The sequence below is a fragment of the Sander vitreus genome, chromosome 10, assembly GCF_031162955.1.
Source record: "Sander vitreus isolate 19-12246 chromosome 10, sanVit1, whole genome shotgun sequence".
Lineage (NCBI taxonomy): Eukaryota > Metazoa > Chordata > Actinopteri > Perciformes > Percidae > Sander > Sander vitreus.
Window position 1 is genome coordinate 13,580,595 of NC_135864.1, and position 27,494 is coordinate 13,608,088.

At 39.8% G+C, this 27,494-nt stretch overlaps 1 protein-coding gene across 1 annotated transcript in view; it reads left to right on the top strand.

Annotated features, from left to right (window-relative positions):
- Positions 1–27,494, top strand: part of drp2 (dystrophin related protein 2) — a 75,508-nt gene that overhangs the window by 22,835 nt on the left and 25,179 nt on the right. The window contains exons 3-12 of the mRNA XM_078260336.1: positions 6,364–6,484; positions 7,064–7,175; positions 9,418–9,574; positions 12,954–13,100; positions 18,177–18,255; positions 20,175–20,235; positions 21,991–22,052; positions 22,554–22,628; positions 24,278–24,479; positions 26,772–26,857. Coding sequence (XP_078116462.1) covers positions 6,364–6,484; positions 7,064–7,175; positions 9,418–9,574; positions 12,954–13,100; positions 18,177–18,255; positions 20,175–20,235; positions 21,991–22,052; positions 22,554–22,628; positions 24,278–24,479; positions 26,772–26,857 — 1,102 coding nt within the window. The remainder of the gene's footprint in view (positions 1–6,363; positions 6,485–7,063; positions 7,176–9,417; positions 9,575–12,953; positions 13,101–18,176; positions 18,256–20,174; positions 20,236–21,990; positions 22,053–22,553; positions 22,629–24,277; positions 24,480–26,771; positions 26,858–27,494) is intronic.

Below are 27,494 nucleotides of genomic sequence, written 5' to 3' on the forward strand. Positions count from 1 at the left end.
TGTAGAGATCACAGATATTGATCAAAGCGGAGTTGTCCAGCCTGCGTCAACACCAGAATAGACTACGTTCTCCATGTTCAGCTGTGTTAGTAAATATTGATGGTGGTGGGGCTTTGTGCACAGATTTCAACGAAGCCGAAGAACTGAAGATTATATTTAACTAGTTACAATCCCATCAGTCCCTGTGTTGTTTTTGTCTTGTTATGTCGGAATGTTGGAATTAATAAGAGTTGCTGACAGTGGAGTGAGCAACTTTCTCCTCTTCCTGTCAGATAATTCCCCCACAGTTCAGTGATTTGAACTGGCTTGTAAATCCCTTCAAGGGCTTGTGTGGATAGAAGGGCAGACAAGCTCACAAACTGAGAGACTGAGACCTTATTGATCACAGCACAAATCAGTGCTTGTTTATCTTTCCAATAAATATTTTTTTACCCTCGTATTGAGGGCAGGGTACCAGTACTTTCTCTATAACCCGGGATCATAATTTGACTTTCTGGTTGTCAGCTGATTCTGCAGGACACAGTCACAGGTGACAGGAGTTCTAATCTATTACTTTTCCTTTTCAGGAACACAGACCAAATAACATTTGCCACATACATCAGACTTCTTCGATAGAGGATGGATACCTGACCCGAGCCCGACGGGACCCGACGGGCCGGGCCGGGTACAGATATTTAGAAATGATGCTCGGGTTCGGGTCGGGCTCGGTCACATCAGCGCGATAAGGCATTGAACATTTTAAATTTAAAACAGCTTATTATGTAGGTAGCCAATGGGCCTGTTTCACTTGATGCAGAGGTTCATTTTTGTATTTAAAATAAATTTAAAATATTACACTAACATCCGTCTTCCTGTGTGCGGAAATGTGTTTATGTAGCTGTGACAATGAAACACGTGCATATTAGGCTACATGTACAGTACATGTGTCATTAGTATAAGAAAAAAAATTAGATTTTAACTGTGTCGGGCTCGGGTCGGGCTTGGACATAAATATCTTAATGCCTGTCGGGCTCGGGTTGGGTTCGGTTACTGCTCTGTCGGATGAAAAAAAGGCGGCCCGATCCGCACTCTATTCTTCGAGCCCCTTATTCAGGTCTATGTTGGTGTGTACAGATTGTACTTGATTTATTTTAATTTGGTTGCACCTTTTATAGCAGGTATATAGTATAATGTAAAATATTTTTCACCTCACCAGAGCAGTGGAAAAAATATGCATGTTTTTCCACACTCAATACAATAAAATAATATAAAACTTTATCGATCCCCAGGAGGGAGGGAAATTAAAAGTGATACAGGAAGTCATCAAGAGTTTCTGTTGATGTAGTGTTTACATTTTTTTAATTTGACTATATATATATATTTTTTATACATTGATTGAATTTAGCCAGTGTTTTGCCACAGCTCGTCAGGAGCAGAGCGACGTTGTGGTGTCCATTGTGCAGAGATCAATTTACTGTGTGCATGTGCAGGACCTTTAACCGCTATACAGGGGTTCATCTCATTATCCTTGTCTCCTCCAGTCTCTTACCCATCTTCATCACTCACCGCAGTGGAATGAGGTTCTTTTGCCTTGCTCCTTTTTTTCTCGAAAGGAATGCAAACCCAAACATGGGTATTCCATTAGTTTGGCTGATTAGACCTTTTTAGGTTTAAATTGGTTTTGGGCTAGAATGAGATTTAGCTGAGGGCACCAAACTACAGGTGTAAAATGTTCCATCTTAAAGGAAAATTCCGGCAAAAAATGAAGTACACGTATACAGGCAGGCGCCATCTTGGGAAAACAGTCATGACCAGTCGAACCACGAACACCCTGCTTGAGCTATGTTACTGATTACTGGTTGCACGGCGTTCATGGTTTGACTGGTCATGACTGTTTTTCCAAGATGGCGCCTGTCTGTATACGTGAACGGTACGTCTTTATAAATCTTTTTAATACACTGTCTGTACACTTACAAAGTTCTCAATGCTTCGATTTACATGTAGGGACCCTTATTATGCTACAGTGGAAGTGTGGTGCTATTTTGAGCCTTGTTAGTGATATAAAATAGCGATTTCTTTTTACTTTACCAGTGCCCCGACTACTAGCGTTACAAGCTAATTAGCGGTTCACGCTAAAACTGGTCACATTCAATTAGCATGAAAACATATCCCAGAGAACGGTCGACTCGGTACCCATGTGTTATTAACCCCTAGGTTCATTTTGCGCCGGAATTGTCCTTTAACAGGTGCAACACAAACAACAAAGTCACAGAGATGTAGGGTCTTTGAGCCCCCGCTACAGCGTTGACACACACCGACTACGAACAGTGTCTGATCACTGATAGCATTAAATACATACAGTATAGCTCTTTTATGTCAGACTTCCTTAATTTAGCAAGCTGATAGAATTGTATATTTAATATTTTGTCAATATATTTTGATTTATTGGGCAGATCAAAAGCATATAAATGAAAAAGACACCCAGTTGTGGGACAATAACAAAAATCTCAGGATTTCTTTAAGGCAGGGAAGTTTTTTTTTTTTTAATTGTCATGTTACTGTATAAAGCCCTGGTAGGCACAGCCTTGTGTGCGAGTGAGCACTGCGTTGGGGTAGACTCTTATAAAGTTGGTACAGACAGGAATTACCCAGAGGCAAATGTGTGCGTGTGCCTGTCTTACTGTTGGAGTCATACAGATTGTTGGCCAGTTCAAAAATAGCTCCAGACAACAAGCAGTTTCTGATGCCGAAGCTACATCTTAGCGGAGATAAAGCTTTTGATTCCTTTTTATTATAATATAACAACATTAAGCTACCATGATATCTCAATCAATGAAACAATAAAGATGTAAATGAAGGCATTAACATGTATTTGAAGGTGTGTATGAAGGGTGAAAGTTATGCTCTTTGGATTCTTGCTCCTGTGTGACAGGAATTATTTGGAGAAACATCACCCGGGATGCTCTGGATGTTCTCCTGGTAAATCACCTTAGTTGTGGGTGATGTTTCTTAGGAACTGGAACTGGTTTAGACACGCAGAAGACACACACACACACACACACACACACACACACACACACACACACACACACACACACACACACACACACACACGTAATTGGTTCTGTAAGTACAGCAGAGTTTTCCTTTTCACCCTTTTTCCAATTTTCCGTGCTGTCAGTTTGTGCAGTGTTTGTCTGAAAGGTGACCTGTATTGACAGGGAGAGGTTTGTGGCCCCCCATTAATCCAACTCTAACTCCTGCCTTGACTGGTGCACTGTGGAATCAGCCTCCCAATTAACAGGAAAATGGAAATATGACAACACTCACACGTATACAGGATATACAATCCTGCAGTTGCTTCCTTTCCCTCTCCCTCTTAATTTCTCTTTTCCCCTTCTCATCCCTCATTTGCCATGCTCCCTGTCTCCTTTTAATGCTTTAAAAACACAGTTCATGTTCTCTCTTTCCACAACTATCCCTTCAACATTGTTGGAGCTACTTTGTGATGCACAAGCCTAAAATAAAATAAAATAATAATTAATGGGATTCACTGTTCCTCTCCTCTCCTCTCCTCTACCTCTAATGTTCCATTTTCAGCACAGCACCTCTTTATAATCTGAGATGCCTCGGCTTCCAAAGCGTCTGGTTGCTCTAAAACTTTTCCGACAAAGCAGAGAGGGAAATTGCATCGCAGTTTTCTATAGAGAATTAAAGTGTTTAAGAAATGTGAATTATTGATCTTAAGTGGATTTATTTTGATGTCGTTTTTGTGTGTGGGAAGAGTTCTCTCTCTGCCACATTTTGTGTGTGTGTGCGTGCATCTGCATGTGTATTTGTTTGGAAGCATGTTTACTGTTTGTGTATTTGGGGTGGAGATGGAGGGGAGGTCATATGGGAAGATGAGGGTCATGTGTGTGTGTTTGGGTGTTGGGATAAGTGAGTGATTTCGGCATTTGGAGGGATTCTTTTTGTCTGCAGCAGCTGCAGAATCTTTTCTGCCTCATGCGACAGGGAAAATGAAATCAAAATGTATCCTCCTATATGTAGTCAGTAGCACACTGTGAGGAACCATCCAGAGGGAGGAGTAAAAGGAATGCTATCAACATGTTTAGACGAAATTAAGTCAATGAAGTCATTTCGTCCCCATGAGCTTTTTTTACCCCATGCATAATGTATCTTAATCTGATCTGAAGGCTTCACTCTTAATGTTCCTTCAACTAAAGATGAAGCCTTTTAGTGTAAAATTTAGCTGCAATTAAAGTTTTAACATGGCAGCTGGCTCAGGGAATCCATAGCTCAGCTCCTATTTGCAAAGCAGCTAAAGAGAGTATGGAGAGAATAAAGAAAGCTAGAGCGGATGAATAGTGGGGGAAAGGAAAGAAAGGAAGAATGTAAGGAAGAAGAGGGAGTTTGTTTGTGATTAGAGAAAGAGTGTGAAAGAGGAAGAAGCAGGTTTTCTAAATGACTGTTGCAGTGGGAATCTTATCTCACGCCACAGCTCCCCACCGTTACGCACTTTTGCATGTTTGTTCAGTGTCGGCTGGTGTTTGCTTGTGTTTCATTGGGTCTTATCAGGCCTGCCGGGCTCTGGTCCTCAGGTTTTTTTAACGGGCACCGAAACACTGTCCCTGCAGCGTCGCTAATTCCAGCTAGTAATGTAGATTTTCAGCTAAAATTGTGACCTCTTCATAGCGTAAGATGATTGAGTGCTGGCTTTACCTAAATAAATTACTTTGAAGAGAGCTAGCATTAATTCACACACCTGCTGCATGTTTTATACAGAACAAAATAATGTAGAAGAATGAAGAAGGATGACACACTGGCTTTCTCTAAGGCCCTTGGAGGCTCAGAGTATCTTCTCAGTGGTGGAGTGAAGGCTTGTGTATATATATATATATATATATATATATATATATATATATATATGTGTGTGTGTGTGTGTGTGTGTGTGTGTGTGTTTTCTTGCATAAGCAGTGCTGTTAAATATGGACCAGTGGAGCTGGGCTCTCCAGCTAATTAGCTCTTCTGTGTGTGGCAGCCAGCTGACCAGTACTCCCAGTAGATTTGGTCTGCTATCGTGCACTGGGCTCTCAGACAGACAGCCATGTAATCTCATGCGGTACTGCCACTAGATTGATGCTGTGTGTGTGTGTGTGTGTGTGTGTGTGTGCGTACCATTGCTCAATTCAGTAGTTTTCTGTGCTAAAGCCTTAACATGTTATGGTATGAGCAGTAGATTATGGTTCTGACTTTTTGTCTTCTCTACAGTACTTGTGCTACTGTTATATGTGTTATCCTGTAACTGCTGGCTTTTCCCCCCAATAAAGGATCCTCGAAGTCCATATTTCTTAAATGAATAATTTGTAACGGTCCGAGTCCTACAAATGATACCAAGAATTAGTCTTCTTTTGCCCAAATTTGGAGGACAAAACATAGTAGTGTCAGTATACAGTAATGTTCTGTGCCCTGGATAGTTGCTTAATGTTGCGCCCAAGCGATCCTCGTCGACTCGCCAGGGCTGGAAATATCACCACGTTTTATGTACCAGGTATTTTCAGTCAGGTGGTCATTGGTCACCGGTGATACATCACTTGAACTAGAACAATGAAAACGCCATTACAGAATGTGAATAATGGAGGTCAGACATAAACTCTACTGTGTGTTCTTGTTAGCCGCCTGGACGTGTTGTGAATAAGTGGGAATTACAGATAAATAGGAGTTATTTATACAGGTAATTTGCCATTGCTGTTTGTCTGGTAGCCTCTTTAAATCTCCAGAATGACATTCAGCAATGACTGAAACGTTCACTTTTTTGAAATTTTTTTTTTTTTACATGTAAAGTAATACATCGATTATATTTTGTATCTGAAGAGCCTCCTCTCCTTTTTTTTGTCAGTGTGCGGTCCTCGAGCTGGGGATCATGGAATTTGTCCCTGTTTTCCACAAAAAAGTTACAAATAGGATCTGCTTGACTGCACAAGTGCCACAACTAACTATTTGTTTCATTATCAATCCATCTGTTAATATTTTTATTTTTTTGTCTATAAAATGTCATAAAATACTGAAAAATGTCCATCAAAACACCTTCAAGTCTTGTTTTGTCCTACCAACATTGCAAAGCCAGATGTATTCAATTTACAATTGAAAAAACAAAACAATGCAAATAACAAATATGCACATTTGAGATACTGGAATCAGCCAATGATATGCATTACTTTTGGTCTACGTATATTAGGCAACACCATCTGTTAGACACAGGTTCAGCTAAGCCTACAGGACTCACCTTCCTCAGCTACAACCAGCACTTGAGTTTGAAAATGGTTTGTGTTTCATTTTCTTCCACTTAGAAACACTCTCCCCTCTCTGTTTGTCTCCCGGCAGGTATTCATGGAGGATGTCAAGTCTCACGGGCCGTTCATCTACTCAGTCTTGGAGTCTGCCCAAGCCTTTCTGGCTCAGCATCCCTTCCAGGAGCCAGAGGAGACCCTGACCGATGGAAAAGGTCTGCACCCTTCATACTTGGTGCCAACTGCTGCGGCAGCCAAAAAAATCATACTCACAATCTCTCTCTTCTAAGCCCTGGAGTTAATTTTGGTAGGACCCACGCAGGTGAAATCTTCAATTAATAGTTATTAGCAGTGATCCATCCTCTGGTGTCACACTGGGTTTAGGGAAAGTGTCCGGGTCTGGTCCAATTAGCTTCAGCTCACCAGCTCTACACTACCATCTGCTCAGATCAATAATACAGCAAACACTGCTGTTTCTCCACAGACATGTCCTCTTCCTACTGTTTGGCTCTCAGCACTGGATGCTCACCTGGGAAATATTGTAGCAATCTACCTCACTGTGTTCTCCTTGTGTGTCCAACTTGTTTTGCCCCCTTCCTTTATCTGTTTTTCCTTTCATGGAGTTGGTGTACTATCCGTCTCAAATCATTGCTCTTCTCTTTGTTTGACCTCTAACCCCTGCTCTCCTCTCCACCCTGTTATTTCTCCGTTTGCTCTATTTTTTCACTTCCTCCTTTGCACCTTTATGCTTTTACTCCTGCGTGGCCCCATCTAACCTCTTTCACCCTCTCCAGAGGTGTCTCCACGCCGGCGAATCTTAAATGTGAGCCGCTCAGTGTGGAAGCAGGCGAACGTGGCCAGTGACTTGTGGGAGAAGCTAACGGCACGCTGTGTGGACCGCCATAGGTCAGACACTTATTTATTTTTTTACATTGTGTGTATCTTGTGCAGGTCAAATGTGGTTGCTGCAGTGGTGGGAAGTAAATTTACTCATGTTCTTTATTCAAGTGCCATTTTGAGGTAATTATAATTAACTTTACTATATTCCATTGGATGCTACTTTATCTGTAGGGTACACTATTGTATATTGTACACCACTACATTTATCTGACAGCTGTAGTTACAAGTTACTTTGCAGATTATGATTTTACATTAAATAAAAACACATGCTGAGCATAGATAATACAATGCACTGTTAAAGATTCAACCAGTGGTTCCCAACCTTTTTGGTTTTTAAGCCCTCACAAAGAAGCAGTGTGTAGTTGGGGCCCCCTGTTACATTTCTGATTTATCTTGTGGCCCTTTGAAGGGGCTGTCAATTGTAATGGTATCAGTCAGAGGAGCAATTTTTCTGCAGAATGAGTACTTTTACGTTTGATGATTTGATACATTTTGCTGGTAATATTTATGTATGTTTACTTAATCAGTACTTAATTAGGATGTTGAATGCTACTTATACTCGATGTAATTTTTTACATTGTTGTATTGGTAATTTTTAGTGCTGTCAGTTAAACACGTTATTAACGGCGTTAACGCAAACCCATTTTAACGGCGTCAATTATTTTATCGCGAGATTAACGTTCTTTTTGGCATAGTAAACTTTATAGTTTTTTTCACTTGCTGTTGCAATAACTAGTAACGTTAGAAAAACTACAACACCACACCGGATGTAGCTAGACCGGAAACAAAGCAACCGGCACGCCGCACACTTGGGCTAGCAAGCCGGCCAAAGAGTAGTAGGCTAACGTTACGTTTTGAGTGGATGGCAATTGCGAGACGCCGAAATGGATGCCAATAAGATTCTGAATGGAAAGTTTACTTTTAAAAAGTTGCCAAATGGTTCCATTGACAAGACCAAAGTGATGTGTGTGTTTTGTCGTTGTGAACTGAGCTATCATCGCAGCACGTCCAGTCTGAAATACCACTTGATGGCCAAGCACACAGCTGATGCCAATTCTCCGCCCCCTCGTCAAAGCCAGGCGACAAAAGCACAAAGCAAGCCGATCCGCTTTTCCATGTTGATAAGAGCATTAAAATGAGAAAAAATAATTGGACAAAAAGAAATCTAGGGACATTTAGAATAGATAAAAATGTGTGATTAATTGCGAGTTAACTATGATGTTAATGCGATTAATCGCTATTAAATATTTTAATCGTTTGACAGCACTAGTAATTTTACTGTTAGGTGAATGATCTAAATAGTTCTTCCCCCACTGGGCTACTGCTTGTGCCCATGTCCGGTGTTGTAAAAGCACAATAAAAATGGCTAAAGGTTTTGGTGAATGGCCAATGGCTATTTTTGAGTGTAAAGATAATACAAGTTTTGTAATCAAGGTCATTATTAGAAACTGACTTTCTGTCAGATAGCAGCATTTTCTTGTCCTCTGCCTTTCAATTACAGTTTTGGTGGTTATTTCTGGATTAAATTAATAATGTAATGTCATAATGTAGGTCATCCGGAGTTTAGTAAATTCTGCAGACCATGAGCTCATGAAACGTTTGCCTAAAAGCAAAGTTTTGGAATTAATTATTTTTTTTCTTCATGAATGAAGAATTGGATCATGCTTGAATATAACGTTATGAGGGGTGAAAGATGGGCTCTTAGAAAAATGGGGAGAGACTGATGTTCAAAGATATGTGTTGGGAAAAGTAATATATATTTCTTGAAAAATAAAAAATAAAAAAGATTATTAATAAAGACATATTTATCGTTTGACATCAATATGCCTGTAACTTTTCAAGCTATAAAGTTGAGTGTTATTTCTCCCTGTGACTGCTTGTGTCCTCATCCATAGCAGGGCTAGGCTGCAATACATTACGCATAATACAATTACCATAACCTGATTACAAAATGTGGCAAATATAATCCATTGCAGAAGCAATAAGGAAAACACATTCATCAAGTTTTAGATCATTGGAAATTTAGAGCTTATAACGTATTTTCAAAGAAAAAGCATTTAGATGATGAAATGATGGTATAAAATAATTTGCACATAGCTCCATTGAAATGACAGTCCGTAAATTTGAATAAATGATGTGTGTGACTGCATGCTTTATGGGTTTTGATAGAATTTTTTTTCTTGCATTAGCTCCAACTTTTAGCGGAGCATGTAGTTATCTAGAATCATGTTTTCAACAAAACCCCCAGACACATGGAGAGGACTTTAGAGCGTCTACTTCAAATCCAGGCAGCGATGGAGGAGCTAGCAGTGGCCCTGGAGCAGGCAGAGGGGGTAAGAGACGCCTGGGAGCCCGTCGGAGACCTCTTCATCGACTCTCTGCAGGACCACATAGACGCAACTAAGGTAGACACAAAACTACACTCTCTCTTTGTCCTTATTTCTTTCATGCACACACACTTGTACATGCAGACACATTATCATAAATCTGAGATATTAATCGCTTTTACCTGCGTAGTAACTCAGTTGTCTGAGATAACTGCCTCCAACCAACCCTTAAAAACACGCACATTGTGACACTTTGACATGTCGTAAACAAACATCAAAACAGTGACAATCAGCTTTTTTAAATGACAAAGACACAGCAGTGATTTGTTACTCGTGATGAATAAGTGAGAGATGTGTACAGTATCAGGCTGTGTTGCTTTAACATGTTTGCTTTGGTTGCCTGTGTACGCATCCCTGTCAGAGTAGCTGTGATCTGACACATGATGATCAGGGAGTGACACTTCAAACTGACACAGGGTTACAATTTCCAGTTGGATATATGTTGGTAAACAAGTGGCGGGTCATTGGTTCCGCCTTTAATTGTGTGGGCACTACTCATTAGAAGTGAGAGCACTTCACAATAATCATGTCACTGTTTGGACTCCTGTCACAGCCAGCACATGTTCAGTTGGGTCTTTAGGGCAGGCTTGTCAGTTGGCATCATCTGTACACAATTACAATTACACACAGACACAAAAGCACAAACATAAATGCATGAAAATGTGACAGAAACACACATTATGCGCACTTGCATACACACATATAGGGCTGTGACTAAGACTTTTGTTCAATAGGTCTATAATTTGATCTATAAAATGTCAAAAAATACTATTGCCTGTCACAGCTCCTCAAAATCCCTAAGTGACATCTTTAAACGTCTTGTTTTTGTCAGATCAACAAAACCAAAATATGTTTACAAATAAAACACATAAAAACACATCCAACTTAGAAAAGCATGCAAACATCACATTTTAAAAAAAATACTTTTATTGCAATTCCTTCACTTAATTTACCGCTATCTATTACCGTACAATGCAGTACAATTTTCATATCCTTGCTTTTTTATATATATATGTACATATCTATGCAATCCACCCAGTGCTAATAATAATAATAATAATAATAATACAATAACAAGAGCAACCCTCATAACTAAAGAAAAATTAACAACAAAAAAATTAATAAATAAAAAAGTAAAGAAATATATCTATGTATACGCATATACACATACATCTGCACCTCTATACACTTCTAAACATACATCTATACATATATACGTATACACATATATACATACACTCCCAAACTTTTATCTAATAAACATAGGAGTTGATTTGTGTGTAAAAACTTAACACACACAATAACTTAACTTAAAACACAATAACTTCATTCATTCATTCATTCATTCATTTATCAGTTAGTCTACCAAAAACACTAAGGAAAAGGAGGGACGTGCACGAATAAATTAAATAACTACATATTTTTACACAACAATAATTGGTATACATTTACAATTTAACTCCATTGATTATTCATAATTCATGTGTGTGTGTATGTTCGTGCACATATTTACTCCTCTTAGGTGCATTTAACTATGCATGTCAAGTTATGTTTTTCTTTCCCAACCCGGCCCTGCTTCTGTTCTTTACTTTCCTGTTTTAGTTGTTGGCTTTATATTGTATCTATTTAACCCAGTGTCTTTCATACTCAAATTCTTCATTTCTGATTCTGAATGTTATTCTCTTCATTTCTGAAATTTCATGCATTGTTTCTTTCCATCTCTGGACTGTTGGTATTAATGACCCCTCACATTTGAGAAGGTGGAACCATCCTAAAATTTTTTTTTTTTTTTTTTGCTAAAAAAAAAAGATCACTTATCAAATTAGTTGCAGATTTATTACTCTTGATTAACTAATAAATTAATTATTTCAGCTCTACACTCAAAGTACGCACTGACACATACATTGACCGCACACTTGCTCCTAGACTCCTGTGATAACAGTGATGCATTTTTTACATTTCTGTTGCCTCTCCCATTTACATTTTCCCTGGTGGTCTCAAAACACAGTCAGCATATTTGACGATATCAGGGATTAATAAATATTCAACAATATTTTAATGTGAATGTTTTTACATGAATTCACATCATATCATTCAAATTACACTCTTAGGAAGAAATGCAGGAACGTAATCCCACACTAGAACACACACACACACACACACACACACACACACACACACACGCATACGACTGAACGCATGGACCCCTCTAGGCTAACACCTGGAGGAGATAAAAAAAATTCAGCCTGTCCTAAGGCTGAGATTGCTGGAGTTCGTGCCATGCAGCTTCCTAATTGTGAAAGCTGTATATTACCTTTCACTTACAATCTTTAATGCATGTCTCCTCAGTAATCATAAACATGTCTTCTATATTTTGGGTGTCTTTGTTTGCCATTTTTTCAGATATAAGAAAATGTTCTGTTAGGTGTGACATTGTGACGTTTCTAATATCTACAGCAAATGTTTTCACACAGCAAATAAAATAAAAAAATATATAAAATACATACACACACCATGCAGGGCAAAAACACATGCACACATAAGCTGCACACTTCTCTGGTTATTATTGTGTCCTGAGTTAGACACTGTTTACTGTGTACATCTCCTGTTTTCCCTAATTGTTCACACATGAAATCTACTATGAACAGAGACTTCTGTTTTGCTTTTTGGCTTTTTCACTTCCCTTTATTGTGTTATACATCTTTTTGTGCACATTATAGGTTTACAAAGTGAAAAAGCCACGTCCACCTCAAAGGGACTTACCATCCCCAACAGAAAACACTGTTCACAAACTGCTCCAAACAGCTCTATTATAGTCTAGCCTTTACTTCCGTGACGAACGTGCGTCACTTTGTAACACTTGTTATAATGCTCGCCTAGCTGCTAGCGTGGCACTCCCTCATGATCTGCAACTGACTAGCTAGCAGTACTTACTGCACATGTGTGACTCCCAACAAAGATTGAATAGAAGTGAGATGCCTCACTCTGTAGCTAAAACAGAGAGCTCAACACACAGGGTGTAAAGAGGAGCTGCAGCAATGTGCAGTACAACAAAATATGGTGTTTTTTGAAAATTAAACCACATAAACCTATTCTGGTACAACCTCTAAATACAATAATGAACCTGAAAATTAACATAATATGAGCACTTTAAGTTAATATTTTGTTGCTGCCAAATGTTTTCTAGATATAACAGAGCAGGTAGCAATAACAGATGACATGTTAATTGATTTTTGTCATTTATTTAATTTGGGTGTAGTTTGTCTAGACTGGATATTTGCCTGTGTCTGACGTTTTTGTAAATGTAATATGTTTTGTATTTTTTCGCTGTTTTCTATTTTCCATCCCCCTCTCTCTATCTCTTCTGCTTGTCTCATACTCTCTCGTACTCCTGCAGTTATTTAAGGAGGAGCTGACTCAAGTGAAGGAGGGCATGAAGCACATCAATGATCTGGCCCACCAGCTGGCTATCTCCGATGTCCATTTGTCGATGGAGAACACTCGCGCCCTGGAGCATCTCAACAGCAGATGGAAAGTGCTTCAGGTAGAGTTCACTGATGGGTCTGAGTTGTCTGTTTGACATTGTCAGCAGCGGCTTTTTCGGCAGTCAAAATCAAGGGAGACATTACATGACGAGTGATTCCATGTGTAATGTTTGTCCTAATGAAAGTTATGTGAAGCTCAAATGGTGCCCACACCCAAGGCCTCCGACTGCTTTACAGTACATTTTTTATTTCTCTTTGAGCTTGTGAAGGACAATCTTTCTTTATCAATTCCCTTAAATTCTGATTCAGTCATTAGAAAGGGTGATCAGATAATGTTTTTAAGCTAGATGCACTCACATTAAACTGAACCAAGGAACTAAGTGAAATACTGCAAGCGAAATATCAACTGTCCAGTTAGGCAAGTAGCACCAAACTGAACATTACAGGCTTCCCCCCCTAGCTTTAAGAGCCACACCAAGGGGCGCCATGGTGGCCTAGGGGTAAAGGCACTGACCATGAACTGCAACATCCCAGGTTTAAGTCTGGACGAGAAACTTTGTTCCATGTTGTTCCCAATGTCTCTCTCCCCTCATTTTCTGTCATCTCCTCATTGTCAGTTATTAAAAAAAGGCATAAAATGCCCCCTAAAACAGCTTCACCTGTAGCTCCCTAACAACAAATCCTGTATATTTAACTGTTTTGAATGCAGGCTCTACAATTTTAAGTATGTTTTTCTTATTAGATAAAAGACAGCAGAGGATTACATAAAAAAAACCTGTCAGGACTTGAAACCAGGGACGTTGCAATTACATGTTCAATAGATTAAATATCACGACAACAGCCCCATTTTACTTTTCCAATAAATCCAGGGCAGCCATTTATTTCCATTCTTCTCACTTCATTTCAAATGAATAAACAGACTCTTGCCTATGTTGTGTAACCCTTCACAGTGAATGAAAAAGGGGAAAAGATGAAAGGAAAAATGAATAGAAACAATATACAAATTCCATCCAAATTCTACTAACAAGCATGGTTTGCAAAATGGTCAGTTGTTGCAGTATATAAAATAAAAAATGATTTGCAGTATAACATATTTAGCCATATGGTCTGTTAATGTAAGGCAAGGCAGGTAAAAGTACTGCTGAGGGGTGGGGGAGGTTATCTGAGCTGCTAAAACTATTTTAAAAATGTATCAACTTCTATCCACATCAAATCCCAACAGCCTAAAGACACCAGTCTCAGTATGGATCCGTTTTCTAACAGCTGTTGTTTTTCAGCAGCACTTCATTACCTCCTCCAAGGAGGGTTCGGTCTGTTTGTTTGTTTGTTTGTTTGTTTGTTTGTTTGTTTGTCAGCAGAATTATGGAAAAACTACTTGCCCGATTTTCATGAAACTTGGTGGAAGGGTGTAGCATGGGAAAAGGAAGAACCCATAGCATTTAGGAGAGGATCCGAATCACAGGGCGGGTGCACAAATAATTTTTCACTTTCGTTTACAATGCAAGATAGGGCGTTTAGCCTTGGCATACGTCTGCATGATGAGTTGAGCTCACTATTTTTTTATGAAAACATTTACATAGCGTTCATTCATTATAGAGTATAGCTATTGGTCAGAATATTTAACAGTTGAGTTGCTGTACAGATCAGGTCTTTGGTATTTTTATGCATCATGAATAAGAAGTTAAAGTTAGAAATACAGCAGAATGAAATTAATCAGGATTTGAATCAATGCACTTACATGAATAGAGCAATTCTTCAATGAATCCTAGGCATGTACTCTTAGAGATTTCAAGGAGTGCATTATTCATTGAACTGAACTGGCCTTCCACTTGATGCTTAGCTGAATGTATGGACGCATTATCCAGTGAGCATTACCATCACTCTGCAGTGTGCAACTTCCAAGCTAATCCTGCTTTCTCAATCATCAACCTCTGTAGTGTTCCGGCAAGCACAACAACATCCTTTCAAGTGAGAACACCCTGTTCCCATTAGATAACCTTCATGACACCTTCTCCACAGCCTGCTGTTTGTGGCCTCTTCATTATGTTTTAATTGCCACTCCTCCTGTCTGTCTCTCTGTCATCTGAACATGATGATTTTAACGTCCTTTCAACAATTCTTAGAAATTAATTTCCAGTAAGCACTTTGCACACTTGCTGCTCCCTCACTCTTTCCACTGGTGCCCTGAAATAGCCCAGAGTAAAACAGTTCATGAGGAGAACAGAACAGAACAAATCAGTATAGATTAGCTGTGGGTTTGATTGATAAGCCAGTGTTTTCTCTGCTTTGAGTGAAGCAAATAAAGTTGATTGTTCAACTTAAGCCTTTGTCTGCTCCAAGTGAAACTATTGGACTGTTTGCAGCAACTAATCACAGCTAGACAGTCACATGCCGGTACTTTCTGAAGATTTTCAATCCATCCATTTTATTGGATGGATTGCCATGACATTTTGAACAGGAATTTTGGTCCTCTCATGATGAATTGTAATAACTTTGGTGATCCCCTGACTTTTCCTTTAGCACCATCATCAGGTCACAATTTCAATTTGTCCAACACTTTGGTTTATGACTAAATATGTATACATACTGATTCTAAGCAGGTTTTTGGAGTGTAGGGTGTTCACAAAAATAGACAGTACAGAAAAAGGACTAAATTAAGTTAACTCAAACCAGACATGCATACCAAATACCCATTATTCTCCCACGATGCAATCCACAAAGGAAATGGAGGAGAAGCTGACAGCTGAAAAATTATAAAACAATTGTGGGTGGTGGTAAAGCAACTCCAAAAAATCTTGGAAAACAAAAGCATTAGATCTTAGGAAAAACATTTCGATGTCTCTTCGTGAAGTTTAACAGCAGCTGCTTTCTAAAGTTGCAGTTTTGGTATAAAATGGTTGATATGTCTGTATTCGAACTGCTAAAACAGTATACTTAAACGTTTAGAATGCAGTATGGATTTGGGACTCAGCTTGTGTCTTGTTAAAAGGCATTCCTCCTGTATAAGGTACTCATATTTATTTCTAGCTGTGTTGATTTATTTTAGGATACGCGTTTGACCAAACACATCAAGCTCAAGTGCTCTTTGTTCAAAAACCAGTAAGGTACTTCATATATCCTACAGATGCAGCTATACTGACTGATATGCACGCTGTGTGTGGGATGGATTGAACTTGCATATAAATAGGAGCATCTGTCAGTCTTATTTTTGTACACATCAGTAGCATATCTTCCTTCTGTTTCTACAAATTGTTGCAGCAATCACATGTATTTTAGGAAAGGATTGTTGGGGAGTGAACTACGAAATTGGGACTCATTTTGCTCCCCATTGATGTCCCTTTGCTTTGGAGGTAAAAAGAGTCTTCATGAAAAAGTCCACTTTCTCAACAGCACATACTGCAGAGGCATTAAATCTCTAAACAGCTCTCCATCTCTGTACCAGCACCTCATGAAAAAAGGTTCCCCTAACGAGACTGTATAAATTGTACATCTCTTTACACTGGTTTTCTAATACTTTTCTATATGTTTTTTTATGCCACCCATACTAGTGGTATTTTATCTATTTATTGTAAAGTTGTGGATTTGCGCTCTGCATCCCTATGCAACATGTCTCTAGCCTCCTGGACTGTCATCCAGGTATGTAGTGAGCGGTGTGCTCTTTTTTTTTTTTTATCTGCCTATGTCAAGTGTGATCCCGTGTGGGATACCATATGTGTATATATTAGCTCTATGTTTTTATTGTATCTTGTTGATGTCCTGTCATGAGCACACTGAAGCAAATTCCTAGCAACTTGCACCGAGTTGTATGGCAATAAAGTATAGAATCTTGAATCATAGTCACCAGCAGATATTCATCTCCTAGATCTTGGACTGTTGGAGTTTCTGTGATATCAGTAGAGCCAAAGTAACATATGAAGAGACAGATGTTGCAAATTGTTCTGAGAGAAAATACCTTCTTTGAGCTGCTATCTTTACTCATCACGTTAATTAATTTCAAGGCATTAAGATGCACTGACCTGCTATATTTCACTGTGAAAGCAAGCAGAAAGAAGGAACCTTTTTCTTTGTCTCCCTCTCTGTGTCCTATTTCTCTCTTAATTAAAATGATAAATACTAAATCCCAGCAACATCCTTTGCCCTGTTGATTTTGGCTGCTCTGACGCCAGTGAAAATCTATTTCCATATTTGATTTGCTAATATTTGTCGATCATGGATAATTCTGTCATTTATCTTCCTTATGGCAGCCCAAATTGCCTGTACAACAAAGAGATTGAACAACACCGCACAGTTGGCAGTAACATCTCCACAGCACATTGACAATGCTCTAAATTAGTCCCAACAAATTTAAATCACGCTCCAGATTATATTGTTTTATTTTCTGGCAAGGGAGCAATGAAGTGTGTACGCTGAATGCCATCCTAATATATCTAGATTTACACATTACGACTCATGGCCTGTGGTTCTCTTTGAAGTCTAAAGGCTCCTAACAGTTTCTTCTTTCTCATACTCTCTTTATCTGTCTCTACCTCACCACGAGTGGATTTACCTCCCATTGTTTGAGTGCGCATTTCAAACATCCAGCTGACAATGATTCATGTGCCAAATCCAATACGTTTCAAATAAAGCGGGATTAGGCAGACTAAATCACAAGAGCAACCCTCACAATCACCAAATTTAGTGGGAAACATACAGTAACTAATGTGAAATGTTTTACAAACTTAATTTTGTCAACTCAGTCTCCGTGGTTATTGATGCAACACATGAGGCTTTGCAACCTCTCCTTCTCTCTCATTTCATCATCTGGTCCTATTTTCCACACTGACGCTGCAAACCAGGAACTGCTGTCCTCATTTCAACAAAATATGTTATTTGGTAATCTCTGTCTTTATTTCCTACCTGCAGCTCTTCAAATGCTTTCAAAGTCCTTCAAGAGGGGGAGCAGAGGAAAAAGAAATAATTTATATTCCGTAGATACAGTAACTAATGGAGGAGAAACAGGTGGTCTGTGTGCGTGCATTTCTTTCTTTTGGGGATTTGTGACGGAGAGGAATGAACAGCATGATTCCCTTTGATTTAACTGTGTGTGTGTGTGTGTGTGTGTGTGTGTGTGTGTGTGTGTGTGTCCGTGTCCTTAGGCTTCCATAGAGGAACGGCTGAAGCAGCTCCAGGATGCACATCGAGACTTTGGCCCCGGATCGCAGCACTTCCTTTCCAGTAAGAGTTTTTACTTCTCTATTTGAAGTTGTCACACCGATCTGTGCCATGCTGTGCCAAGGCATCGTCTCAGAGTATGGGGTGATAAAAAGAAGGTTAGGTGTATTATAGTTTTGTTATGATGAGGCTATAAAACACTGCCTGTGTGTGTTTGTGTGTGAATTTGGGTTAGAGGTGGAGCTGGCAGGCTTTGTTTGTCTGTCTTCATCAGTTCCAGCACACTGTTGCAATAAACATCCCCAGCGATGCTCATCAGATCCACCATTGCTCTAATTTGAGCAGAGATACATATTTGTGGATTCTGTCTCTTCTTTTACCTGCTGCTCTTCAAAGGCTGCAGAGAAGTAGCAGGAGGTCTGCAAAAAATGTGATTTACTTACCTAATTTAAACTGATGTGTGTTGCAGGGCTCTCTGTGTGAGTGCATCTGACATGTTGTGTGCTTGTTTGCCTCCAATGTCCTCACCAAGCCCCATCCAGTTTTACTGCTGTCACGCTGGCTCAGAGACCCTGCACCAGGGCTTATATTGCACTACCCGACTGCCAGCTCAGCCCACTGCACCCTGCAGGAATGTCTGGGTCTGCTTATGTGTGTGTGTTTTTATGCAACATGGAATACTGTTGGAGTACTTACAATTTTAGGAACTTGTACCTTACTTAAGTATTTCCATTCAATGCTACTTTACTTAATTTCAGTGGAAAATATTGTACTTTTTACTACACCATACATGTATGTAACAGCTATGATTAATAATTACTTTTCAAATTAAGATTTACATTTTAAAATGGAATAAGCTTGTAAAATACAATACATCGTTAAATATTATACCAGTGGCTCCTAGCCTTTCTTGTTTGTGACCCCTTACAAAAAACAGTGTCTACTTAAGCCCTATTTCATATTGCAGATATCTAGGAGGACTTCTGAAACATTGTTTCATTTAAATAACAGTGTGAGGCTCAGAGATGCTAAACTCAACAATGATTCCCCCAAAAAACCAAACATCAAGGAAAAGTAAAGAAAAATAATACAAACGTATGTCGCAGAACTTTGTTTTTCTTCTTTACTACCCCATGAATCATCTCACGACCCACCATATTTATCTTGCTAGAGGGGCCCAACCTCTAGATTGGGAACAGCTGGACTAATTGTATGTAAAGTAGTGAACCTCCACCTTGAACAACTGCAACACTAAAATGCTACTGCATCAGTATTAACAATCTAATAATATATAATAATATCAGTCAAAGCAGACATTTTTCTGCATAATGAATACATCTAATACTTAAAGTAAATATTTCTGATAATACTTTTATCTGTACCTAGATTTACCTAAGCAGGATGTTGAATGCAGGACTGACTTGTACTTGTAGTAGAGTATATTTAATTTGTGGTATTTGTACTTAAGTAAAGAATCTTAATAGCTCTTCCTGCTCTGGATTTGGGAGTCTACTTTGTCTTTGTGCATGTGAGTATTTTTCCCATATGCAGAACAACAACATTCAAGTCTGCTTTGTGCCGTGTTGTGATACGATAATGGACAATGACATGGTGTGTGTATGGTTGCGTGTATGCCTCTGTGTCAGTGTGTCGGTGCGTATTGTCTGCCTATTGCTTCTTCCAGTGCAGTCTGTTCTGTTTGATCCTCAGCTGAACCCCCTGTGGTTCAGTTTGGAGGCTGGTTTAAACGCTACAGTCACCCTGTCTCACCGAGTCCTTTGCCTCCACTATTGTATTAGGCCGTGCCAAACAAACCAACACAATAGACATGTCTCTTTGGCTTTGCTGCGCCTGTTGTACACCAGAGTAGCTCTGTTAGGAAGGTCTAAATGGACTCGCTGTCTGGACACGCTGTGCACAATGGCTTTTCATGCGTGACATGCCAATTCTGAAATTGATTTGGTTTCTGTGTGTTTGTGCAGGTTCAGTGCAGATACCGTGGGAGCGTGCCATCTCCCCCAACAAAGTGCCCTACTACATCAAGTAAGTGCAACTTCAGGGTCAATTTCTGCATTGTGGGAATGTATGTACTTTTGACTACTGCATGTCTGTTTAGCACTTTTGTTAAATTTTTTTCCACTAAGGTTAAGTCTGACCTAGATTTCTCTGATATCCAGTGCACACCAAACTCAGTTTGTGGCGTTATTAAAAACTACTGGGATTGGCTGGCAGTATTCTTGGCCTCCCTTTTTCACATAGTGACATCGCAATGGAGGGTACGGGCAGTTCAGAACAGCTTATTTAAATGGTCCAAGCCATCACATCAAAAAGCTGGTGAAACAATAAGGAGTACAAGCTTTATAGACCTATATTGAAATTAATTGCCATTTGTTTTTATTTCATTATTCAGTTTAACATTGTATTCATATTAACTATTTCCTGTTTGGGAGTGGCGGTTGTTTTGTAATGACCAATCAGTGGTGATGTATCAGTTAAACTGAAATACTTTTCAATCCACACAGAAACTGAACATTTGGTATGTTGATCATAGAAATATCCTTTTATAATAGTTGTTTTGTAGCACATTGCACCATGTGAATAGCTACTTCCCTGCCTATAAACCTTTGATGGGCCTGGTTATTTTTCAATTCCATCTGTGAGCAAAGCACCAGACATTTGAATCACTGAAAAAAAAATCAGAAAGATAGGCAGTGATTCAGAGATCTGGAAGAAAGATATCCCAAATTAGTCCCACTTCTCGTCTCACATTTTGAAAGATTTTTCCATTGCCCAATTATTTGTACAGAGATTCCATTAAAAATTAGAAACATAACACACTAAATGATTCAGAAATGATCTATATTTAGCTGCTGTGAGCCCTATGTGCTTGGGCACTCATCTGTTTATCTATTTACCTCATCAATCCTATTTCACCTTTAGAGTGCTGCTGGTTTTATCAATGAACTGTGTGTGTGTGTGTGTGTGTGTGTGTGTGTGTGTGTGTGTGTGTGTGTGTGTGTGTGTGTGTGTGTGTGTGTGTGTGTGTTTATGCCTAGAGGTGGTATCTTTGTGTGTGCAGACTATGAAAATGAATTTTCTTAATCATGAGCAACAAAACCTCGTGGGTCATGTTTTAGTCTGCTAATCAATGCTTTATGGGCTATATTACTGTACCAATGATTGTAGGAGTGGGAGTAGTATCTGAGTAGCACTTTATTGGGTACTAATCAATGCGCGCTCACACAGGTAAAACGATGAAGGCTGCCCTAAAAGGCCCCTGGGTCCTGGCAGACTTTCTGCTTAGGGGTTGTTTCTCATTTATTTTGCTGCATTTGTCATTTTTTATTGGATCTTTTTTTTCTGAATGTGCCCATAGAGCTAGTAGTGGGATAAGAAGGTAGTGTAAATGTAAGTTGTTGATGTGTCTATGGGTTGAGATATCATTTAGTGTCCCTGAGTGAAGCCTTTTAATTTACCGTCAGTATATCTCCAGCAAAGCAGCAGTGTAACTTTGATGCCTGAACCTGAATCATGTTTGACGCATGTCTGCACTTCACAGGTCTGAAATCTCCTGTAAACAGTCCTATCCTGCCCTCTCATTTGTATCTTTCTCTCTCACTTACTACCCTTTGATCTCCTTTCTTTTACCGTCTGCCTCACCTACCTGTCTCTGCTTCCCTCGGTTCATTTGTACTCCCATTTCTACCTTGCTCTTTTTGGCCTGAAAATGTGCACCCCCATTTGTGCCTCCTTCACGAATTCTTCCACCTTTTGTTTAATTTGTCTGTCTTCCCCTAGCCATCAGGCCCAGACAACATGCTGGGACCATCCAAAGATGACAGAACTGTATCAAGCACTGGGTGAGTAAGGTGACAATTAAAGCACCCTGCGAGTCGTGCTCATTGGCCCAGGACAACCCACTGGGCTGCAGCAGCACCAGCAGCACGGCAACACTGGGCTTCTGCTTTAATCGCCCTGTCACACAGCTCATTAAGGGCCCTGAATGTCAAACACCTTTGGGACTACATCTCTACTGTCATTAACCTACGAGGCACAAGCGCTGTTATTGCTTTTTGCTTAGCCCTTAATTAATTTAGATTAAACGATATCATGTGTTTTGCTTTTAATCTGATCTGACACGGAGAGCTTTGAAGGGAGATAGGCACGCTGTTGCATACACATGCACAGCTAGACACGCATGTGCACATATAATGTCACTTATGACTTCTGCAATGGCATGATAACTAGGAGGAGAGATAGTGCTGTCTAATTTCTCGACAGCAGGGTGTAGTGGCGCAGGATGGGTTTGTTATCCTTCATCTTTTCATATACTCAAATCTCTTTCTCTTTCCCTCTGTTAGCGGATCTGAACAACATCAAGTTCTCAGCATACAGAACAGCCATGAAGCTGCGGCGAGTTCAGAAGGCTCTGAGATGTACGTACAGTATGTGATTAATGGTATTTCCTGCCTGCAAGGCTGGGATGGCTAATGTGATTTGACATCCTGCACCATCAGTAATCCACTATGACACGCTCGATTCGAGAATGAGATATAACGATTAGCTGTGACACATTTCTTTATTCAGTTGTCAGGAGTCATCTCTACACTACTTGGCTTTAAAAGCCAGAAATCAAAAGTATTGTTAAACTCAAGAGCCACTAGAAACCACTCAACCACCGGACTCTTTCCTCATTTTCACCACAGCCTGGATCGTTGGTGTGTGTGGTAATTAGAGCTATTAATTGGTCCATTCAACTTACAAAAGTGAAGGCAATTAGTGTTTGCCACATGGTTGAGGCATGAATGTGTGCCCCTTCATGTTCACAGCACTTGTTGTATCCTACTCGGGCCAGACCCTCTCACTTTCTGCCCATTATTCTAACTATTGTTGATTTTTCCAATGGTTCTCTTCATGATGTTTCTTTATGCCTCACATTCTGTGCTCTCTCGGTTTTTCACTACCTCAAACTTGGCCTTTCTTTTTCCCTCTTCATGCTCATACGACACATGCTCTTGTCAATCTTCCATCATCTGCAGTGCTCCCACTGACTGTGGACAATTTCGCACCTTTCCTTCCTCACCCCCTTCCCTTCTCTGCCTTCTCTTGCCATCTTCCTCTCCTCCATGTCCAGAGTTGCTGTAATAAAAACTCAGCATCCTCAAACTACTGTGAAAAACCTCTTTCAATGACTCTCCGTCTTTCTGTCTCTTGCCCACTCTCTTATCATACCCTAGTAGTTGATATCGTTACAGGATTTAATTGCCAGGCTGCCTTGATAACAGAACTCTCACTCTCTCTCTCTGCACTTTGTGAATGATTGAGCAGTGCTGCATAAGAGCCCATCAGAAATAAATTTTTTGGTGATTCCCTCACAACCCTGAGAATACTCTTGGTATCTCCGCTTTCTGTTCGACCTCATTATCTTGCTATCCAATTATACCTGGCATCCACAGACACCCTTTTAGCTCCACTCCTAGGGATGGGCCCTCAAATTAGTTTAGAAGAGCGAAATCAAATTTGTGTCACTGCTCTTGAAACATATGGTAGGCAAAAAAGGTGAATGTGCTATCGCCTGTGCTCTCATGTGCTGAGATGAGGATGACGATCCTGCTCTGTGTCTGTGTGTTTATGTGTGTTTATGTGTTCGAAATAATCAGTTTATTTGATTTCCAACCATGTAGAAACATAAAATATGTTGTCACATCAAAAACATACAGTACATACACATGGTCAGTACATTTAGTCAATACAGTACAGTACAATTTTGAGTTACTTGTACTTTTTACTCCATTACATTTATTTGATAACTTTAGTTACTTTGCAGATTTATTAATACAAAATATAAATCATCTTAAAATTAATATTAAATCTTACAATTAGCCCCATCTTTATCAGCTGCAACATTAAAGTGATGAACACATTAATTTATCAATATTTATATAATTATAATAGTAGTTCTACACTGTAGTGTTGTTACTTAAGTAAAAGATCTAAATACTTCTTCCTCCACTGCACATGGTCACAATGAAAGTGTTTTTCCAGGTCTCTGTGTTCCTCAATATGTATCTATGTCTGTTTTTAGTGGATTTAGTGGCGCTGAGCAGCCTCGGGGAGGTGTTTCGGGAGCAGGTGCTGCAGCAGGGGGAGCATGTGATGGATGTGGTGGAGATGATCCACGGCCTGACGGCTCTGTATGAGAGGCTAGAGGAGGAGAGGTCCGTCCTGGTCAACATTCCACTTTGCGTCGACATGTGTCTCAACTGGCTGCTCAACGTCTACGACAGGTGGGTAAGCTAGGGTGTATGTATTATTTGTATGTATTTATTAAAACCTACTTGGGTTGAAAGCTATTATATATTTTATATATTTATATATAATTAAGTAAATAATTAAACAACTTATGTGCAGGCAAAAACAAATCAAAATGATGAGATAAAAGCTGATTGTTAAGCTGTCATCCAAGATGATTATTCTACTGATCACTGAAGGTTAGCTGAGACAATTTTGCACATCAAAGTCTGTTTACAGGTCTTAGGGTGTCCAGACCTCTGTTGCCCGCTCTTCATCTCTGCTTAAGGCTAACGGCACGAGGCTACATTAGATAAGACACTCACTCACTCAATTTACAAGGAAGAAGAATGCATGGAATACAGAAAACAAAAGACGATGTTTCTGGTTGCGTCAATTTTGTTCCTTTTTTACTCTCCATTGTGAGGCGACAATGTGAGTGCAATGCTAAATTGGTGCAGCATTCTTTTAAGTGACACACTCATCTCTGTCTTGTAACGCTCATGTTTAGTCTCATCGTATTATAGCAACAGTTGAGAAGAACTGAATGGAATTCACCTGCTCTCCATCAGTGCTTTTGTCACTTTACATGCAACTGACATTGTAAATCTGGACTGTGGACCCTTTCACATTACACCAGGTCATTTGAGTCAACAATAGTATCAAAAATAATGGAACTAAATAAACATCACATACAGAGATTAACTATGTGTAATCTCACGCCACAACAAACAGTATAAACTATATTTAACTATTCCTCACAGTCCTAGTGCAGCCTGTTTGCAGATTGATGTAAGTGGTTTAATGGCTTGTTGTACAGACATCTATAAAGAGCCACAGTGTGGCTAAAGCTACAATAACAATGTCCAGGCAGAGAGCCAAGCATCCCTTTTGAGAGACAGCAGAAACAAATCCTCTTTCACACCAACTTTCACCCCATCTTTGGTCCTGATTGACTATTTGGTGCCATCTCCAAAGAGAAAACACCGAGCACAGAGGCAGTGATACAGGAACAACCCCACGAGTGCTGTAAATTCGGTCGGGAGTTCTGGCTGCTAATGAGAGACAATCAGAGACTTTACCGTCTGCATAAATTTCAGTAATTGCTTTTTGTTTTCCAATAAATAGCAGCAGTGAATCTGAATGAAATGTGCGTATGTTTGTGTGTCCATTTGTGTGTGTGTGTGTTTGTGTGTGTGTGTGTGTGTGTGTGTGTGTGTGTGTGTGTGTGTGTGTGTGTGTGTGTGTGTGTGGCCTCCAGAGGCGTGTCACACTAGGAGGGTGTGCAGGAGTGACATGTCCCCTGAGGAGCAGCACTGGGGATATTGAAGATGTAATGTGACACACAGCAGAAAATGTGTGTGAAAGGTGCTGACAGCGAGTCGCTCCCCTGTGCTCTCAAGCTCCTCTCAACCAACTCCAGCTCTGAATCTAACAGGGACAAAAACAGAAATGGTCTCCTTATCACGTCTCGTGTTTCTCCATGTGACTCTAATGGCCTTGCCTAAGTAATGTTTCACTTCCTTGTAGTTTGACCTATCGGCAGATTAAAAAAATGTCTCTACTTTCTACAACATCCCAGCTCTGGAAAATTAACTCACTCTTTGATTCAATTTTAAACTTCATTGATCTGACGTTCTCTGATGAATGTGTCCTTGATTTCTTACTTAATGATTCAAATGTTAATTCACTAAGCCTGTGGTTTCTGCCAATGCTGCTCAGCTCCACAGTAAATTCTTCCAGGCATTGCAGTTGTGAAATCTCAATACGAACGGTGACGGTGTGTTTGTGTATTTTAATTTAAGCAGAAAAAAAACTAATGCGACCCTTTAAGGCTCCGGTCAGGTCACATCAGAGTGCATCTCACTGGCCAGTGATCATTTATTCTATTTATTCAGCTGGGGACAGCACCTCTGATCCTCACAAATACTGGATATGTGTATGTAATTGTGTGTTTATGCAGTATGCATGCACGTGTTTGTACAGTAAGTGACATTGCAAGCTTATTTTTGCTCTTCTGGCCATAAATCCATTGACACAACTTCTTCAAATCCCTGGAGTGCCTTCAGGTGCTCTAGTACAGCTAAGCTCTAATACAATTTCACACTGTTGCACTGATCTGTACTGTACTGCTTTGACCCAAGTAATTCCTCCACACTTTGTCCCTCCCAGAAGGGCTCAGCCAATGTATGAATTTATTACTGCAGCCATGATTTGAGATCATTCACTGTTCATAAATTGTAACCTTACAACTTTTTTGTTATTCTTCTTCTCTTTTTTTCCACTAGTGCTCGTAATGGCAAAATGCGAGTTCTCAGCTTCAAGATGGGATTGGTGAGCTTGTGCAATGCAGACGTCCAAGAGAAATACAAATGTGAGTCGGATGCCTGCTCATGTGCCTAATGCATCTCCTCAACTGCAAACAATGAGCCAAAACAAAACAGCCCTGATGGCCAGTATTTCATAAAGACATCCACTTAGTCTAATGGAGGAAATGAGTCTGCTGCTATAATGGAGAAAGCTCTCTTTACTTCTGCAAAGTACACCGGGGGCCTTAAAAGGATTGCTGGCCATAGACACATTCATGCACACTCTCCTTCTATGGCTTCCACTCCCATTTTTCATCACAAATCAACTAGCAAAGAGCCAAGGCACCACGCCTTATTTGATTATATGAGATATGTTTTACTGTTCTATTGTAACCCAAGTTTACAAGTCATCATGTTATCATGATAAAAATGAAAAGTGAGCGTTTGATAGCTGGACCTTGAACAGCTTGTAGTTGATACAAGATCAGAGACAGCACTGCCAAACACATGCCAGGATTATTCATGCCTGGCACACCATCTGTGTCAGCTCTTAAAGAATGAGCGATAACAGCCTTCAATTGACTGGTCCCTGAGGTGAGTGAGCCCTCTTTTTCTGGTTTCAGGTAGACATGTGGTTGCCTTAACACTCTGAAATTTCACTGACTGATCCCATTTTTTTGCCAACTCCAAACGTCACAATAA